This window comes from Neopelma chrysocephalum, unplaced genomic scaffold (genome assembly GCF_003984885.1).
Source record: "Neopelma chrysocephalum unplaced genomic scaffold, ASM398488v2 Primary Assembly neopelma1_82, whole genome shotgun sequence".
Lineage (NCBI taxonomy): Eukaryota > Metazoa > Chordata > Aves > Passeriformes > Pipridae > Neopelma > Neopelma chrysocephalum.
The window spans coordinates 2,569,289-2,587,447 of NW_020897744.1; the positions used below are offsets into that span (position 1 = coordinate 2,569,289).

Here is an 18,159-nt window from a genome sequence, read left to right on the forward strand (position 1 = left end):
GCATGCCGGGAGCGCCGCGCCGCACTACAACTCCCGGCATGCCTCGCGGCGGCGCACCCGTTTCTAAGGCAACCGCCGGCCGGCGAGGCGGGAGCCAGACTCTTCCCCAGCGGGGTGGGCGGGGCGGAGCGATGGCTTCCCCTCCCCATTGGCCGGGCGGCGGGTAGCGCCGGGCCTCCATTGGCGGGAGCGAGTGTCAATCGCGGCGCGGGGGCGGGCGCGGCGCGCGGCGGCGATGCCGGCCGGCGATTGGCCCGGGGGCGGGGCCGGGGGCCGAGGGGCGGGGCCGGGGGCGGCTGCGTCATGACTCTGCCAGCTGATCCGGGACGGAGCCGGCGCGGCGGGGGAGGCGGTGGCACCGGCACCGGGAACAGGGACCCGGCACGGCCCGGGCGGCACCGGTGGGACCGGACCCGCAGGTGGGTCCGCCGGCACCGCGCTGGGGCGCGCGGTAAGAGCGGCCGAGCCCCCCGCCGGTGTGCCGGGGGTCGAGGGGCTGCGCCCCACCGGGGACGGGAAGGGACGGGAAGGGAAGGTGACCTTCCCCCCGGAGCAGGGCGGCCGTGGGGGCCCGGCGCGGCGCGTCCCGTCCCTCCCCTGGCCTCGCGGCGCCGCCCGAGCCGGGCGGCCTCGCCCCCGGTGGTGTCAGGGCGCGGTACGGGGGGGGTTTGGGGCCGGGGCCCGTGCGCGGCCCCCGCGCCGGGGGGTGTCCCGGTGGGGCGGGCGGAGCCGCGGCCGGGGCTTCCCGCGACGGGCGGTGGCCGCCCCGGGGGTGACCTTCACTCCGGGACCGGGCTGGGCAGACTTTGACCTGAGGCCGCTCCCGCCGCGGGCACGGGCCGGAGCATCCCGGGCGGCGGAGGGGCGGGAGGGGCGGCGGAGGGTCCCGGGGGGAGCGGAGGGAGCGGCTTGGCCGTGGAGTGGCGGCGGCGGGGAGCGGTCTCGGTTAGAGGGGGATCGGGGGTGTTGGTTTTACCGGGAGGAGAGGCTCTGGTGGAGGGGGGTGACCCGGTTATACCGGGAGGGGGGCACTGGCTGCGGGCACAGCGGGTTTTATTAGCGGGGCGAGCTCCCGGCGGGGCCCCTCCCAGAGCCGATGGGGTCTGTCGGTGCCGAGGAGGGGTGGGTGGGAGCCGTGTTACCGTCAGCCCCCCCCTCATCAGCCCCCGGTGCCGGCGGGGCCGGTGGCTCAGCGGCGGGTGCTGATTCACGGGCCGGCGGGGGTGGAGCAGGGCCGGGACCAGCTCACTGGAATCCGGACCAGATGTACCCGGCACGCCAGGAATGCTCGGCATCCCCGCCGGGCCCCGCCGCCGCCGCTGCGCCCCGGCCACCGGCCCCGCACCGGGAGCTTCCCCGCAGCCCCGAACCGGGGTCCGGCTGCCCCCGCCGCCCACCGAGGCCCGGGACCAGCCGGGGTCCCCCGTACCTTTGGGGTGACGCCGGCGGGAGGATGTTGTGCTGGTCCCCGGGGAGTTTCCCGGCGTTGTTTGTCCCCCCACCCGGTCCATCTCTCCACCCCGCCAGGCCCGGTTGCCTGGGGGTTTTCCCAAAACTCAACCCCCAGTAGCCAAAACGCTGGGTTGGTGTGGAAAGGGGACTTTTCCCGGGCTGAAGGGGAAGCAGCGGGGTCTCACACCAGCCCTGGGGGTTGACGTCCTTGCCCTCCAACAAAATGACTCGGGGTGGGAGGGAGGGGGGGAAAAAAAAAGCTGCACTCCCCAGAATTCCCCCACCGGTGGCTTGGCAGCAGCTGCCTGACAAAGTGTCTTCCCCGTCAGGAGGCTCCTGGCCCCTGGCCAGGTGGGACCCTGCCAGCGCCGATGGATGCCCGAGGTGAGCCGACAGGGAATGCCATAACCCCTACCTGCAGTGGCCTCCCTGCCCTGCCTGGAGCAGGCTTTCTTATCTCTTATTTTTCCAGCAAAAATGGCCTTGGGTTTCCCGTCGCTCGTAGTTTAGGGCCAGCTGCAGGTGCTGGAGCTCACGCACCGCCTGCTTTGGGAGAGGGAAGGGTTGAGGTCGGAGCTGCCTCTGGGTTCCATGCGATGGGGGGGATTTCAGCCCTGAGGAGCTTCCTTGGGGGGAAGAGAAGGTGGTAGATCAGGATCTGGTGTTGGGGTGGGGGAGAGGAGCAGCCCTGGCTGCTGTGGGTGATGGCTCGGCGTGGTTTGATCCTGGCTCTGATCCATGTATTTTCTTTCCAGGTGCTTCCATGCCCCCCTGCTCCTGGCTAACCAGCACCAGTTCTTCAGTGGCAAGCTTTATGTCCTTCTCCAGTAGCTAAAGCTGCCAGTTGAAGAACTGTTGAATGTAGCCACTCTCTTCTTGTCACTGGGACCTTGGATGCCAGCCAGACTTGCGCCCTGAGCAACCAAGATCAGCCAGTCTGAAGCGTCCTGTGGATTTGAGGGCTGAGGATGAGTCCAGCTGGGATGAAGAAGTCTCCCCACAGCCTCCAGACAGAGCCTTGGCTGGGGGGTTGCCAGGCAGCCCTGTCAGCGGGGTCCCGCTGCAGTGGGGTGTCACTGAGCTGAGAGGAGACCAAAAGAGGCATTAAACTTTCTGTTTTGCTCAACAGTTCAGTTTTAGGAAGTTTGTACCCATGGGGTGGCTGGACTTGCCTGATGGGTAGATGGTGGGTGTTGTAGACCCTTTGGGATGATGGGGGGGCCACAGCACCAGAGCTCAATCCCTGATGCCACGCTGGGGTCTGCAGATGGAGGGTTGGATGTTCAGGTCCCCTGGGTTTGCCCCAAGCCAGAGGTGAGCCAAGGCTGGGCGTAGCCCACAGGTCTGACCTGCTGTTGAGCTCAGGAGCTGGATTAATCCTGCAACATTGCAGGCAGTGGGATGGAGCCTGGGGAGAGGGCTGGCTCCACACCCACGCTGCCCTGGTGCGGGGCCGGGTGCAGTGGGGCTGGGCCACTGGGAGAGGGTGACTCAGGTCCGAGTCACGCGCGGCTCTGGAGCCTCTGGACGTCTGTTCCCGGAACCACTGTCTGTCCTGCGAGGCTGGGCAGCCCTGACTATGGCTGGCCCTGGGGCAGCACCAGGATTCCAGGTATTTTGGAGCCAGCAGCACTGAGAGGGGCCCAGGTGAATCTTGCAAGGCTCCTCCATGGTCCAAGCTCTGCCTCGTTAGTGGATAGAAGCAGAAGACTGCTCTGAAAGGAACCTGGAAGCTGCTCTCCAGGGATGGCGACCCCTCCCTGCCTTGCACTGAGTGAGAGAGAAGCTCTGCGTGGCCACAGCAAGGGCTCCAGGGAGCCTCTGCACTCCAGGAGGTGCCTTTCCCACGGGTCTGCCAGGACCACCACCCCCCAGGCTGCCTTGGTGGCTGGGAATCAGGGGAGTGTCCAGGCACTGCTGCTCGGGGCCTGCCAGGAAGAGCACAGCTCATCCCAGCTCTGAGGGCGGGCAGGGAGGAATGGCCTGTGCTGAAATGTCTGCACAATCTCAACTAACTCTGCCTGCTTGGGCTCCAGCTGCCCAAGGCAGGGCTGTTCCCAATTTTGGCACCCAGCAAAGCACAGAAAGCAGCCTGGTGTCCATTAAGTGGTAGAAGTGGAGCAAATCTGTTGTCCTGGGGTCTTTCCTTCTTACACAGAGCTGCGCTTCTTGGCGTGTGCTTCCTGATGGCTACGAGAAGCTGAATTTCTTTGGGGTGGTTGTCACCCAGAGGGAGTGGGGCTGCTGAACCCTCTTGGGATTAGTTCCTCCAGCTTGAGGCAGAGCCTGTCTCTTCCACTACAGCTGCCCTGCTGCAAGTCCATACAAAACAACTGGCACCTGCTCAGTGGCCAACACCTCCTGGAGTGCACTGAGGGGGCAGAAAGTCGTGGGGGTGTGTGTGTGCAGGGTGCCCAAGGGCAGGGAGGAGCAGCTTCCTGGGCTTACTCCCCTTCCCATGCAGCACAGCTTGATAGAGATGGGAGCTGGTGCTCTGGCCACCAGCACCTCTTCCCTTGTGTGCCTCGGGATACAGGGAATGCATAAATTTGTCGTGAAGGAACAACCTGTGCTGCTGAAACCCCACGGTAAGATGTGGCTATTTCAGGGCGGAGAGTTGCCCTGAGCAGAAGCACCGAGCCCACGGGGTCAGGAAATGCAGAACGTCATATTTCAGATCAAATTCATATGCGAGAAGGTGCCAGAGGGCAAGTTTGTGTATTTAACACAAAACCAGTTCTGCAGTATCTCACCTGCTGAGCAGAGGGCTCAGGCTCTGGCTATCCTGCAGCTCATGTAAAACCAGAGGGGTTTTAGGCTGACAGTAAATGTCCCTGTGGGAACTTGCCCAGCTCCCGGGACTTACCCTTCCTCTTGCAAAGCCCCATGTGACTGCTGAGTAAGTGCAGGGTTTCCTGTAGAAAGCACAGCCTCGCTCGCTGTTGCCTTGCAAAAAACTCGATGACTCTTTCCTCCAGCATCTGTCCACCTCCCCGAAGCATCCAGCACGCAGGGACGTGGCAGGAGAGGGGATGCTGACTGGAGCTGGGATTTCTCTGCCGGAGGCTGGCTGCTGTCAGGGTGGGAAGCGCTCGCTGCGGCAGCTAATGCAATATTCAAGACGGCAGTGACAATACCAGCAGGTGCTGCTGGCTCAGAGGTCGGGTGGCATTTCTGCCCCTTAGGGGCAGGGTATTCCGTGCGAGTTCTTGCGCCCAGACCACCCTGTTCCCAGCCGGGAGAGCAGCTTGTCTCGCTCACAGCTCCCCTTGCTGGGGAAATGTGCTTTTGCAAAGGAGAAGGTCAGCGTGACCGGTGTGCTGGATGAAAGCTCCCTGCCAACAGGGAAGGAACAGGAGGAGCTGGTTTTATCTGTGGCGAGTGGATCTGTGGATGTGTGGTGGCTGCTGCCTGCACAGACTCCCAGCTAAGCCTCAGGCCACGGGCAACCTCCTCTTTTCCAGCCCAGCAGATCACTAGAAGAAGAGGGAAAGCTCTGCTGTGCTTTGCCCCAGCACACGAGCGAGGAGCGAGTCTGCAAACACAAAATGCAGGTGCTGATTTTGGCTTTGCTGATGGTTTTATTTCTCCAGGACAGGAGGATGTGGAGCTGTTAACCCTTGGGTATGTGCCCCTCACAGGGGCAGGTACCAAGCTCAGGTTTGTGCCAGTGACGTTATGTTGCCGATGTCACAAGCCCTGCAAACAAGAGGAAGGTTGGGGATTTGCTGAAACTCACCCGGGCTTCGTGTCTCTCAGTGGGCTCTGCTGGCATGGGGAACAGCACAGAGCCACCCACCAGCTCGGCCAGGCTGTCACTTACTCTGCTTCTTCTTTGGAGATTAGTTTCCCCAAGTACAAAACTTCTGCAATGAGAGACACCATGGGGTCACAGTTCAGGCTGGCAGCTGCTGTCACATGGCCATCCCTGAGAGGGAAAGAGGAAGAATGTGGATCTCCTCAGTGTACATAGCTCAGCACAGCAGCGTCCTCGTGGCACCCTGACTGGAGACCAGCTGTATTTCAGAGGGCTCAGAGCAGAGTGGCTGGTGCTGCAGGATGCACAGGGACTTGTGGCAGATCGGCTGGCACTGCTGGGAGCTGGGCACTGAGCCTGGGAGCAGCAGGGCAGAGGGAGAGGAGACGTGTCCCAGGCTCCCTGCCCAGCTGGTGTCTTCATTGAAGCTCATCCTCTTCTCTTTCCCTGCCCTGCTTTGGTTTTCTCTGGAACCGTCTCACTGCTGGTTCAGCGCCCAGCAGCCACAGGAGGTGATGTGGAGCCTCTGCGGAATCTCTGCAGGCTGTAAGGGAGAGAACCTTGCCCTGTTCCCGCAGCAGTGCTGTGTCAGGGCATGGACTGGCCATGGATTCACTCACCTGAGGTAAAAGATCAGGAACTTCTGTTGCTCCAGGCTGCCCTTCACAACAGTGTCCGTGTATCCCTTTCCACAGCCTGTGAGAGAGAATGTCACAGCCAGCTCAGGGAGCCCTGGTACAGCAGCTGCCGCCCATCCCACCTCAGAGCCATCACAGGTAGGGACAGAGGGCACAGTGACTGGCTGGGGCAGAGCTGGGGAGCAGGCATGAAGGCCCTGGGCAAGCAGAACTGATGCAGAGCTGCACAACTGCATCATGACCCTGAGACTTTCCTTGGCTCGGAGAGGGAGGTCCTTCCGCCTTTGTGACCTCTAAGCTACTCGAGATCAGCAAAGAACAAGAGCTCTGGGTAATGTTCAGGCCCAGAGCTTGAACTCACCATGCCAGCCAGCCCAAAACTTGAGCTGCTTCAGGTGAACTCTGCAACCACCGTGTTTACAAGCCCAGACCCAGCTGGTGGGTGAGCAATGGGCAGGGAAGAAGTTCTGCCGTTCCCATCTCTCTGCCCCCTCCTACCTGCATAGCGGATGCTTTTCCCAAGCAACGTGGTCCAGAAGAAGGGAACAGTGTGCAACTCCTTCTCTTTCTTCAGCATGTTTAAGGCAGCAACGTGACCTGTGATGAGCCAACAGAGGAAATATTTTTCTCGAAGATGCTCAGAGAAGTGTTCTCTGCCTCTTGTTATCCTGCCCTGTCCCTGGTGCCCCATTCCCTCCTCCAGGGGAGCTGGAAAGTGAGGTGGCTGAGCTCTCACCGTGGGCCTCAGCCACTTGTTGGTGATGGATGCTGGACCGGTCCCCGTTGAGCAGCGCTACTGGAAAGGACACCACGTCCCCCGCAGCGAAGACATTTGGGATGTTGGTTTGCATGTGCTAATGGGACAAAGAGCAGTTAGTGCAAGGATGAGAGTGGAAGGATGGTGTTGGACCTGGAATACTCGTCTGGCACTCACCAGATCCACCAGGATGGCACCTTTGTCATCTCTGGCAATGGAGGTGCCCTTCAGAAATGCTGAGCTGGGGGTCGACCCTGCAGGGAGAGGAGCAGGGACAAAAGGCAGGGAGGAAATTTGGTCCCACAGCAAACATGTGCCTGTGCTGCCTGCTCAGCCTGCTCAGAGCAGAGCACTTGCTCTGTTCAGCACTCAGAGCACGAGCTGCGCTTGGGCTGGTGCTGAGCTAATCCAGGGGCAATAAAACCAGGGCCCAGGACACGGCACGCTCCAGTAACACAGCAGTGACCTATGGAGCTCAGCAAGTGAGCCAAAGGTGCTCTGAGAGTGTAACTGGCTCCCTTCCTCCAAGGCCAAGTGCTTGTTCATGAGCTGCTGACTTTCTGCAGGTGTTTGGGGCCAGGAGGAAGGGCTGGATGATAACAGAACGGGAAAGAGACTGCAGGGAATGGTGTCCTGGGAATGAACTGTGGTGTTCTGGGCTTGCTGACTGTTCTCCCCATTCCCAAAGAGCCTCACTCTCCCAACTGGGGTCTCTTACCTATTCCCACCACTACCACATCTGCAGGTAATTTCTCTCCGTTGGCAAGAACAGCCTCTGCGACCTAGGAGAGAAGGAAGAATCATTAATAAAGGGTTAAAAACACTGTCCTAATTCCGGCAGCCTCCCTGCTGCTTCATTCTTTGCTGTCTTTTTTCTTCCCCAGGTTCGGATCACCTTGTCCAACCAATGTTCGTTGCTGGGAATGTAAAAGAAAATCACACTGCTGTCCCTGAGAGAGGAACACTTACTGGTGCCCTTTGAGCCCAGAGCTGTACTCAGTGAAAAGAAAGGGAGGGTCTAGACATGGGAGAGGACAGCTGAGATGCAGACACTGGGTTATACCTCTGTTTGGGTTTTTTTCCCCTGAAATTAGCAGTTCAGGGATCACAGAGGCATGACTGACCTTTCCATACTTTCCTTTCAGCTCACAGAGTTCTGATTTCATGTGGAACTTCACCCCTTTATTTTCCAGCATCTGAAAAGGACTGGTTTCAGTATTCATTAGGAAATTCCAGGCTGTACTGCTATAAAAACAGCTCTGCCCAGCCAAAACCCAGGCAGGCAGCACAGCTGCTGCTCCAGGCTGCAGAGAGGTTCCATTTGTGTCCCTGGCTGGTGCAGGGACCCTGGAAGCCTGGCTTTTCTCTGCAGTCTCAGTCAGGACTGGTGTGTGAGGTGGGTTTGGGATGAAGCAGGGCCAGGGAATGTGATGTGTGTGTGGGGAGGTTGGGACCAGCCATGTGTGAGGCTGGTGCTGGGCACACAGAGTTATGACTCAGCACAGGGGCGAGGTTTCCTGGGCTGTTGTGGATCACTGGGCTGCCCGGATAATGTGTGTTCTCCCTCCTAGAAATTAGTGCCAGGTTTTCCCAACCTTCATGGCGACGCCTCCAACCTGAGGACCCAGAGCGTGCTGGAAAGGGAACTCCTCTCTTTCCACCACTGAGATGGTACCAGCCTTGTCTGAGAGGAAGGCAGCCACCTCCATTCCTGCAAGGGAAAGGCATGCCCAAGGTAAGCCTGCTGCAAGCATCAACCTGTATCCTCCTGCTTGGAAATCTTTTCCCCTTCCAGGAGAGCAAATCTGATGTGTTGCCAGTGCTTAACTGCTTTGCTATGCATTTCTGGGCTGAGGTATTTAGCTCCCCACTGTCTTTGTTCTTGTGCTCTACAGACCTGTATATTAGGAAATGCAAAGAGCAGCTCCTGGTTTTGAACAAAATAGCTCCCTTTCTGTGCCTTGTCTCCTCGCTTTCCCAATGCTTCTGAGGAATCCAGCTCCTCTGAAGGACAGTGACCTTTTATAAGGCACATTTCCCTCTGTCCTTGTGCAGGAATTGTTTATAGCTCTCAAAGTTTCTGGCTATCAGAGGAAAGAATGAGTGGGTGCTGTGTAATGCACACCCCCAGCAGCTACAGGGCTCCGGGGAGGATCCCAGCTGGGTAGAAAATGAACATCCCTTCCCTGAGGGCCTCTGGTTAATCTGCACAGGCAACAGAAGTGCTCACTGATAGCTTGATACCCACTCCAGACTGGTACCTACGAATGAAGCTCCTACGATCACCAGATTCTTCCCAGTTGCCAGCTCCAAGATCTTGCTGGAGTCTTCCGGGGTTTGGAGAATGCACACGTTCTGCAGGTCAGCACCTGGGACTTTGAGGAAGCTGGAGCTGAAAGAGAGAAAATCCAGATGCACCCCATGATCAGAAATTAAACAGAAAGAACCAGGAGGGAGCACAAGCCCGTGGCTGTGTCATCCCATTCTGTCCTTTCATCTCATTTCCTACCACCTCCCTCACACAACTCCAATTCCACATCCCAGTGTTGACCCATCCTGTCCTGTCTGAAATTCTGTGTGTGGCAAATGCTTTGTGCACTCACTGGCTGCCTGTTGCAATGAGCAGCTGATGGTATTTCTGAGAGGAGCCATCCATGAAGCCGACCTGCTGCTTCTGGAAATCCACCCACACTGCCTGCAGAAGAGAGGAGTCAGAGATCAGGCAGGCACCTCTGATCCACTGGTGTCCTGCCTGTCTTGCCTGTGGCTGTGTGCCTTGTTTCTGGACACTCAGGTGAGATGAGGGATGCTGGGGTCCTCTCTCCCACTTCCTAAAGGTTCATCCACGGGCTGCACAGACCAGTGTTACACCCAAAGTATGGATACCATCCGTAGCACTGGCCTGGGAATGCTGTCCCAGAAGATAATACATGTATTTAGGAGAGCTCTAATTTATAGAATCATAGAATGGTTTGGGTTGGAAAGGGCCTCAAAGACCATCTCATTCCACCCCCCTGCTGGGGGTAGGGACACCTTCTGCTATCCCAGGTTGCTCCAAGACCTGTCCAACCTGGCCTTGAACACTTCCAGGGATGGGGCAGCCACAGCTTCTCTGGGAAATCTGTGCCAGGGCCTCACCACCCTTATAGTAAGGAATTTCTTCCCCTCACCATGGCAGGAACAGGATCAACCATTGAAGACTGAGCTCAGCTTCTCTGGTACCTCTTTCTCTGTCCAGAACTCTATGCCCTGAGCATCAAGGAATTCAGGTGTCCTCAGGTAGGCGTCCTCAGCTTTCAAGTCCATTTCCTGAAAACACAACAGAAATGTGAAATAAAGCACTTCTTACAAACAGCAATTTTCCTTCAGTGTTTACTGGTAAACCAGTTTGCATAAGAGGTAAATTTCCCACTAGTAAATCACAGCTCCCCACCATCCCCAGCCTCTTGTTCTCCCTCAGAAAAACCATCAACTCAAACTCTAGTGGGAAGAACTCAGCAAAAGGAGAGAAAACCGTCAACTTGTGGTGGACTCTGATCAAAGACTTTCTGGGAGGGAGAAGTGAGATGTTTTCTGGAAATTTTACCCCTGTTCCCTGTGAGTACCTCAGCACTCCTGCTTTGCCAGCACGGCTCACTTAATTGCTCAGCCTGGCCCTCAGCGTGGGCCATGTCCCACGTGGTGCCCAGGCACAGTCCTTGCCCTTGTCACACACAAACCTTGCTCAGTTTGGACTTGTCGTATGGAACGTGTTTCTCTTTGGTGGCCATGATGATCCTGCCAGTAAAACCCTCCTGGCGAAGCGTCTCTGCGCACACCAGGGCAGCCACACCTAGAGGAGATGCTCATCTCAGCCCTCTTACACACCACCGTGGAGTAGGAGGAGCAGGTAAGCCCTCCCTGGAGAAGAGAGTGGCAGCTCACAGCGTGTGTGGAGAGGGCACAGCACAGAGCCCTTCACTGACCTCCCCCCAGCAGCAGCATCGTGTTCTGGTTGACAAGGCACCGCCTGCTTCTGTCCTTCACCCTCTGGCTGTTTTTGAGGTCCTAGAAAAAAATGAGAAATGCTGAAGTCATGCCCAGCCCAAGGTGCTGCTTGTGCTCAGTGGCAGCAGGTAAGGTCAGTACCTTCTTTTTTGCTGTAACAAACACCTTTCCATCTTCCACTGTTACCTGAAGGGGGCAAGGAGAGGGCATTTAAGTGCTGCATCCATGGGCTTGTGGTAGGAGCTCACCTAACTCTGATTTTGGATGTCAAATGATGCTGAGGAGCTCATGAGCTTTCCTCCTCATCCCAAGAGCACTCAGGAAGAGGGGTAAATCCTTTTTTTCTTCCCAAAAGAGCTGTGCTGGCTGTGAGGGACACCAGGATATATGGCATCACCTTTGATTCAAAGGAGCTTTAGGGCAGGGAGTTACATGATCCCAAGAAATCATCCCATGTGTTGTAGCTCTGTATGACCTGGACCACGGAGGGGTGGCCAGGGCAGGGGCCTTTCAGTTGGTGTCAGGAATACAGAGCTTGTGAGAGAGAATGAATGTGAGAGGTGCAGAGGACATGGCCTGAGATGGGAGGAGAAAAAGCCGAGAGGTCACCTTAAAGCAGGAGATACAGTCCAGAGAAGGGTATTCCTCGATGTCTCCAGTTCTGATGTTAAAGCAGGCGCCGTGCCAGGGGCAGCGCAGCCTCTCCCCTCTCAAGACCCCTGCAACAGAAACCCCCCACAGCTGGGCAGTGAGAACTGATCTCCTCAACGTGGCTTCTCCCCCTGCCCCGAGCTGGGGTTACCTTTGCTGAGAGGGGCACCGTAGTGGGGACATTTGCTGCCCAGGGCACTGAACTCCTTCCTGTTCCTCACCAGCAGCACTGGGTAACCAGCCACCATCACTTCCAGGAGCCTGTGGGAGAGGTGGGGAGGTGGGCACACAATCACCTGGCTCCCCACCACCACCACCAGGTACTCACTCTCCATCCCCAACGTCCTCCTCCCTGCAGACCTCGGCGGTGATGGTGTCGGTGTCATCGCTGTCCATGCCGGTGGCTGCTGGGAACTGGTCAACACCGGGCACTTAAGGGGTCCCAAATTCCTGATACAGCACGAAAAAACCCTCAACTGGTGGAAAACACCCATTTCCCCCCCTTTTTTAACTTTGTGTCCAAACCTGAAGTCCATTCCTCTGTCCTTTTCTCCTCTGACTTAACCCACTTCTTGTTTTCAGCCCTGTGTCCCATTAAACTCGACTGCAGTACAGGGTTAGTCAGGAGATATGATTAATGACTGTTGTAAATAAATGCAATTATTTATGGGGAGGTGCTGCTGCCTTATCCCCTGTCTCCCCCAAATTGGATCTAAAGAGCCACTTCAGCATCTCCAAAACCTCTCTAAAATTTTTGCAGAGATGTTATTCATGCTAATTACCATGAAAGCACTAATCCCTGCCCAAAATACCTCTTGGGCTAGAAAAGTGAGAAAATCCTTGGTCCTTAATGCTCTCCCTGCCTTAGCAATCAGTTGAGAGGCTGATTAGGAATCTCCCTCTCTGTTTTGGAGAAAAAAAAAGCAAGAAATGGAGCAGAGTGGGGGCCATTTGAGGCAGGTTTCAATACAGGGTGGTGACTTGCTCCTGCAAATCCCCGCCGCTACACTGCCCCGCTCCCAGGGCCCTTGAGAGAAGCATTGGTGGGTACTCACCTGGTCCTACTGTAGGGGTTCTGTCACCTGTCCCCCAGCTCAGAAAGCCACCACCGCTGCCATCTGCGACTTTCTCCTCTGAGGTGACACCCTGGTGTCTCACCACAAGCGCTCTGCCCGCTGCCAGCCCACGGCTGGTGATGCTCTCCCTGCGTTGCACAATGTCCCCATCCGTCAGGAGATGCATCTCCTGGAAGCGGCCTCCTGCCAGGGAGTTTTATCTGATTTCTGCAACTGGTCTGTGCCTAATTAAGTGCATTTTGCTTGGGTTTAGAGTTGCAAAAGAACTGAGGACACATAGGAATTATGGCGCAGGTGTGGTGTGAAGACAGGGTGCGTCATGGGCAGCATGAACAGAAACTCGAGTGGATGCAGTGACATCCCACTGCAACTTTCCACTGCCCCTTCTCCCGATGAAAAGCACTCCAGCTCAACAAAACATGTTTTTGCAGCACTTCAGAATGATATTACTACTTTTCACATACTTCAATAACATTTAAAATTCCTTAATTCGATCTTTCAGTAAGATTTTTCTCCACTGATTTTAAGGCACATGAAATGTTCAGCACCTTTGCACGTGCCTTACGGCCCAGCTCTGCTCCTGGTTCAGTCACCAGTGTCCAGGCACACCATCCCATCGTTGCATGGAGCATGAAGGATGGCACGGAGCAGGGTGCTGCTTTCTGTACTATTTTTTACAACAGAGTGGGAGTTGCAAAAAACCAGGAGTAACGCCTACGCTGTTTGTGTCTACTCTCGTTCTTATCTCTATTTCACAGTCAATATGTTTCACAACTTTAAAACATGCCTTAAATATTAAGGGGGGGAAAAGTTACCAACAGTGTGCTTTCAGCATCTCCCTTGCAGAACCAGAGGTTCGCAGGGATCAGCTTTCTGCAGGTGGCACGTTCCCAAATCCAGCAGTGGGGGGGATAAAAATCCTTTGGTGGGCATGGCCTGGAGAAGATGGCAGGCACAGGTATGCTGGGTAAGTGCAAGCTGGCTCGTTTGGGAAGCAGGTCACTTTTTTGGACCCACCAAGCTGTGACCCCCCCTCCTTCAGATCCAGGTGCTGGGACGCTGCCGGGTATGGATGATCCCGGCCCACGGGGGATGCACGCCCACAATGGGCACGGGTGTGAGGTATTTTCTCACAGCACCAATGAGCAGCTTCTGGGCTCTGCCCTCCTGGCCAGGAGCCTGAATGTGAAGCAATTTTGGCTGCCAAAGGTCCGTATTTAAACTCTCTGTAATTATTCCCCCAGAAGCGCGTTCCCACGTGGAGAAGCAGCAGCCCTTGTGGAGGCATTCTCTGACTCAGCAGAAATCACTGGAGAAATGTCTGCTCAGGGATGAAAGCTGCAGTGCACAGGCAAAGGGGCAGGTACAGAGGTGTGCAGCTTTGGGAGGCTTTGGGATGAGCCAGGTGGAGCTTGATCCTATATGATGGCATTGGTATTATGGGGCTGGTTTGGCCGCTGGGTGCCCATGGATGCTGCTGGATGCTGCTGGATGTGGCTGGATGCAGCTGAGCACCCGGGGAAGGGTTTTTGTAAAATGCAAAGGGATAAAGGCAAAACAAAAAGCCCATCTCTGATAGAGGCAAAGATGATGGCAAAGAATAGAAAGTGGAAAAGGGTGTTGGATGTCAGAGGGCGGGTTTGGGTTGGCTGCAGGGATGCTGGGTTAGTGTGTGTGAGAGCCAGCACTCAGGAACACACACAATCCCCTCCAGGGATTCAGGCAGCGGGATGGGATTGGAGGCAGATTTTCAGGAAGATGCTCTGTAAGCATCTTTTGGCCCTCTGTTAGGTAACCCAGAGGTAATTACTCAGAGTGGTTTAGAACTCTGCTTGTAACACACATCAGGATTAAACATAGGAAGGAAGAGAGCAAAAGGAAGTGGTGCCCTCAACCACAAACAGAGCCCAGGTGGGCATCGAATGCCTCCAACCAGACCTGCCACCCACATTGGTGCTGACTCACATGGGCTGCTGAGCTGACTTTGTGTTTTATTAGATATCTTCACTTTTGCTCTCCAGCTTTGCCAGCACTCCAGAAATTCAAGTTTAGAGACGAAGATTTAAGGGGTGTAACTCTCCTCCCTTCAAGCCCCCTGCTACCTCCTCCCTGCTACACGAGCTGGTGTAGCACATTTTTTCACACTGTAAAGCAGTTGTGGCTCTGTGGATGTGTCCCTGTCCCACCTTTGCCTGTCCCCAGCTTGCCCAGCTCAGGGCCCTTCCCTGCCCTGGCAGACCTGCCAGTTTTAACGAGCAGTACCCACAGAATCAAATCATATGAAAACTGTGCAGTTGCAGGAAGAGGAAGCGAGGTGAAACCTGCAGCAGAGCTAAAATGATTAATGGGGCACTGCTCTCAGAACAGCTTGGTTTGTGATATTAATAACGAGAGAATTCAGGAGGGAACCTAACCTGTTCCAAGCTGCAGAGCCGGCAGCAGCAGGAGATGCAGTTAGGAAGCTCCTGTGCTTATATTTGTAACACAGGAGGAACTGAGTGGGCTCAGCAAGGTATAATGCTGCATGAAGTGGGTGTAGGGGCTGGGACATGCTTCCACCTTGGAGGACTCATTCTGAACCTGTCTGAAATGCAAAAAATCCCATGTAATCATGTATACATCATGATGTAACCTTAAAGCACATATATATTCATCAAACATTACTTAAGCTTGAGACTGGTGAACAGGTAAAAAATGTTTATCCCACAAGGGAAGAAGACAAGGGAAAAGAAATATTTAGTGGGAATTCATTTGCTTATAGGGTAAAAATAATTATATGTGGTGTTTCACATTCTCTTCCTAAGCATTCGAGTCTGGCAATGGTGAGAGATGGGATACAGGCCTGGCAGACACCTGGCCCCACCACAAGGAAAGAAGGAACCTGAAATCTTACTAATAGACAAATCTGGGGCATGCCATCTACTGAAAGCAGAGGAGGACTGTAAGGATCTGCCCATCCTGCTGTGCTTGAAGGAGTTTTGGCAGTCAACGCGTCTGCCAATGGAATTTTTTTTATCCCATGGCACACCTGTGCAACTGGAGTGAGGAAAGAGCACATCCTTTGTGCCACTGGATGATGACAGCTGGTGCAGCCCAAGCCCTTGAGAAACAGTTGAACCTGCAGCATCCTCAGGGATGTGCTGCTGACACAGGTTTCTTCTTCAGGTCCCTCGTGTCCTGAGAAAAAAAGAGTTCCAGTCCTGGGAAAAAGGAAGAAGGCCAAACGCAGGAGCATCCAGAGCAACCTGCCGTGGGGTTGTTTATCACGTGGGCAAAGCAGGCTCTGCCTGGGTGGTTTGGGGGCCATTCCCACATGCCAGGCTGCAGAAGGCAGCTGCTGTGCCCGGTCTGCAGGTGGTATCTGGCACCAGAGCACCCCGGCCCTGCAAAGCTCCCAGGAGACACCGTATTATTCAAGGAATGCTCTTGGGAAGGATGACCTGCCTGGGCAGCAGAACACCTGCAGGGCTGGCCAAAACACCGTGAAAAGGAAGGGAAGAGCCTTCCCTTGAGATTTTGAACTCACAGACTTGAGCAGGGTGAACAGATGGGCTGTGGTGCAAGGCCAGGTGGTTTCTTCTGCCAGACAAGTTCAAGTCCTGAGGTCAGTGGTAAAGTGATGCACACCCTGGCATTTCTTGCATTAAATCCTGGAGCTGCTCACCACACTCACAGAGACTGAAACCCCTTTCTCCTGTGTCTACGGCAAGTATATCCCTGGTTCCACCTGGAGAATATCCAACTTCCACATCAGGAAGGTGCTGCTGGCTGGAAGGAGTGGATGCTCAAGTTTGCATTGATTTCAGCTCTCTTCACAGCTGCCTCTGCAATGCCTGGGCATGCTTTGCCATGCAGAACATGCATTTTGCACAGCAGATCCTTTCATAAGTGTGGAGTTACAGACTTCCTGAAAGAAGATGTGGATATATCAAGAAAAGCATTCCTATATCATCTGACTTCCTATGGCCTAGCAGACAGAGTGGTTACACAATTTAAAGAGGGATGGAGACAACAGCTAATTAAAGTTTAGAAGCCAAGCTGTTTGATTTGTTTTGAGCTCTTGGACTCCTCAAATTATTTCAGGTGTGAGCCAGGCCTGGCATTAGATGAGCAGATGGGCTTTATGACTCCCTGGATGCAGAGAGGCAGATTAAGAGAATGAGGCTTTCCAAAAACAGGAGCATAACTTGCCTTGTCAGAAGCTCCCACATCTGTGGGCTGTGGAGAGCCCTGGATGATGTTTGGGAGCAGAGTGGGCTCCTCCTTGTGTAAAGGGTGGTGGAGCTGCAAAAGCACACTCCAACACTCATCCAAGAGTAGTGGGGAGCATCTGGGGGGGACACAGTTTGTGTGGAAGAATTCATATGGTGAGTTATCACTAAACTGATGGCTTTTTATTGTGGAAAATGGGTTCTCCCTCTCAAATGTGCTGCAGAGAAACACCAGTCTGGGAGAGGGAGACAGAAGCCATTTTTCAGTTATTGAAAAAAATTGCTGTACCCCTCGATTTACACCCTGGATGCTGCTGGAAAGCCCCACTATGGGATTAGCTGTGGTCCCCACGGCATTATGGGATGGACCTGGGCACGTCCTTGCTGGCGTCTGTAAGGAGTCCCCTGCCCTGCTGGGAACAGGCAACAGCAGCAGCGACCCGTCACCAGGCTGAGCTGCCTCCCTGCAGAAAACGAGGTCGTTTGGGGACACTTGGAAAACTTCTCGAAATCTGGGTGAAAAAGGCAATATCTCCAAATAAGGTGTGAATGAAGAATCCCATCGGATCGGGCTCCCGGTTCTCCAGCGGGCGTGCAGGGACCTCTTGTGGCAGCTCGGGAGCTCGAGCCCCTGCTCTTCTGTGCGGGTTCCTTTGGGACAAGCCTGGACGACAAGCCTGTGGCATGTGGCTGAATATTTGGCCTGATTTGGTGTCAAGGGACTTGTTTGTAACTGGGCTTGGAAGTCTCCAGTTCCAAAACCGCCCCCGGTTAATACCATTGCTGCAGAGGAAGGAAGACAAGGAGAAAAGGCTGGAAACAGGGCTTGTAAGAAACCACAGCTCAACGGGAAGTCCTGGTAAAATTAAGTAAAATCTGGGCTAAAATGATCCAAAAAGTACTTTGCATGTAGCTGTTGCCAGTGCTCCAGCAGTGGGATCAAAGTCCCTGAACCAGAGGCTCAATTAATCACGGTTTAAATTCCTCCCATGCAGAAGTGGAAGGTAAAAACTCTCCAGTCTCCAGAAACATTTTAACTATTCCTGTTCCCGATCCGAGCCAAATGTTCATCTTTAGAACTACAACACTGCAAATGGAGGAGCCTCTGGGGCAAACGGGGATGGGCTTTCAGGTGCTCCACAGTCTGGGATTTTCCCTGAAGGCAGGTGAAGGGCAGAGCTGTCTCCACGGAAAAGGGCAGTCGAGAATTTTGAGGCTAAAATACTGCAGATGACTTCTCATTCGGAAATCAGCTCTCTGCAATTTTATACTCAATTAATTGTGAAATGATTTTTCTCCTCAGTGCCCTGAGCAGCCCGGCATGTCTCCAAGGCATGTCTCTCTTTCCTCAGCATATCTTATGCTAAACAGAAATGTCTTTGCATTTGGTCTTCTCAGTAACAGATTAGCCTACGTGATCCTTCAAGTCCTAATACACGAGATTATTTATAATCCCCCGAGCACTCAGGGCTGCAGATTACTTCAGGCAGTGTCTCCCTGCCATGTAACTGTTATGAAATTACATTGTCTTGCTCGGCTTTTAAGCAAATTTCTGCAGCATGAACAGATGCTTTTCTATCAGTTGAGACTGTCATAGAATCGTTTAGGCTGGAAAAGAACCTCACCCCTC

At 54.9% G+C, this 18,159-nt stretch overlaps 1 protein-coding gene and 1 long non-coding RNA gene across 2 annotated transcripts; one reads left to right on the forward strand and one right to left on the reverse strand.

Moving 5' to 3' along the window:
- Positions 1-283: 283 nt before the first annotated feature.
- LOC113971179 lies at positions 284-2,580 on the forward strand. The gene is made up of 2 exons (XR_003535468.1): positions 284-419; positions 2,208-2,580. It is a non-coding gene; the product is annotated as an uncharacterized LOC113971179 (long non-coding RNA).
- A 2,430-nt stretch (positions 2,581-5,010) lies between these two features.
- On the reverse strand, positions 5,011-11,628 carry LOC113971367 (apoptosis-inducing factor 3-like). The gene is made up of 17 exons (XM_027691212.1): positions 11,394-11,628; positions 11,201-11,310; positions 10,733-10,777; positions 10,570-10,651; positions 10,324-10,436; positions 9,827-9,913; positions 9,208-9,299; positions 8,866-8,996; positions 8,200-8,315; positions 7,729-7,800; positions 7,323-7,386; positions 6,782-6,858; positions 6,584-6,701; positions 6,346-6,444; positions 5,830-5,905; positions 5,276-5,380; positions 5,011-5,151 (listed from the first exon to the last, which is right to left on the reverse strand). Exons 1-17 carry the CDS (start codon positions 11,626-11,628, stop codon positions 5,109-5,111), a joined length of 1,665 nt encoding a protein of 554 aa, XP_027547013.1. The 3' UTR covers positions 5,011-5,108.
- Between the last annotated feature and the right edge of the window lie 6,531 nt (positions 11,629-18,159).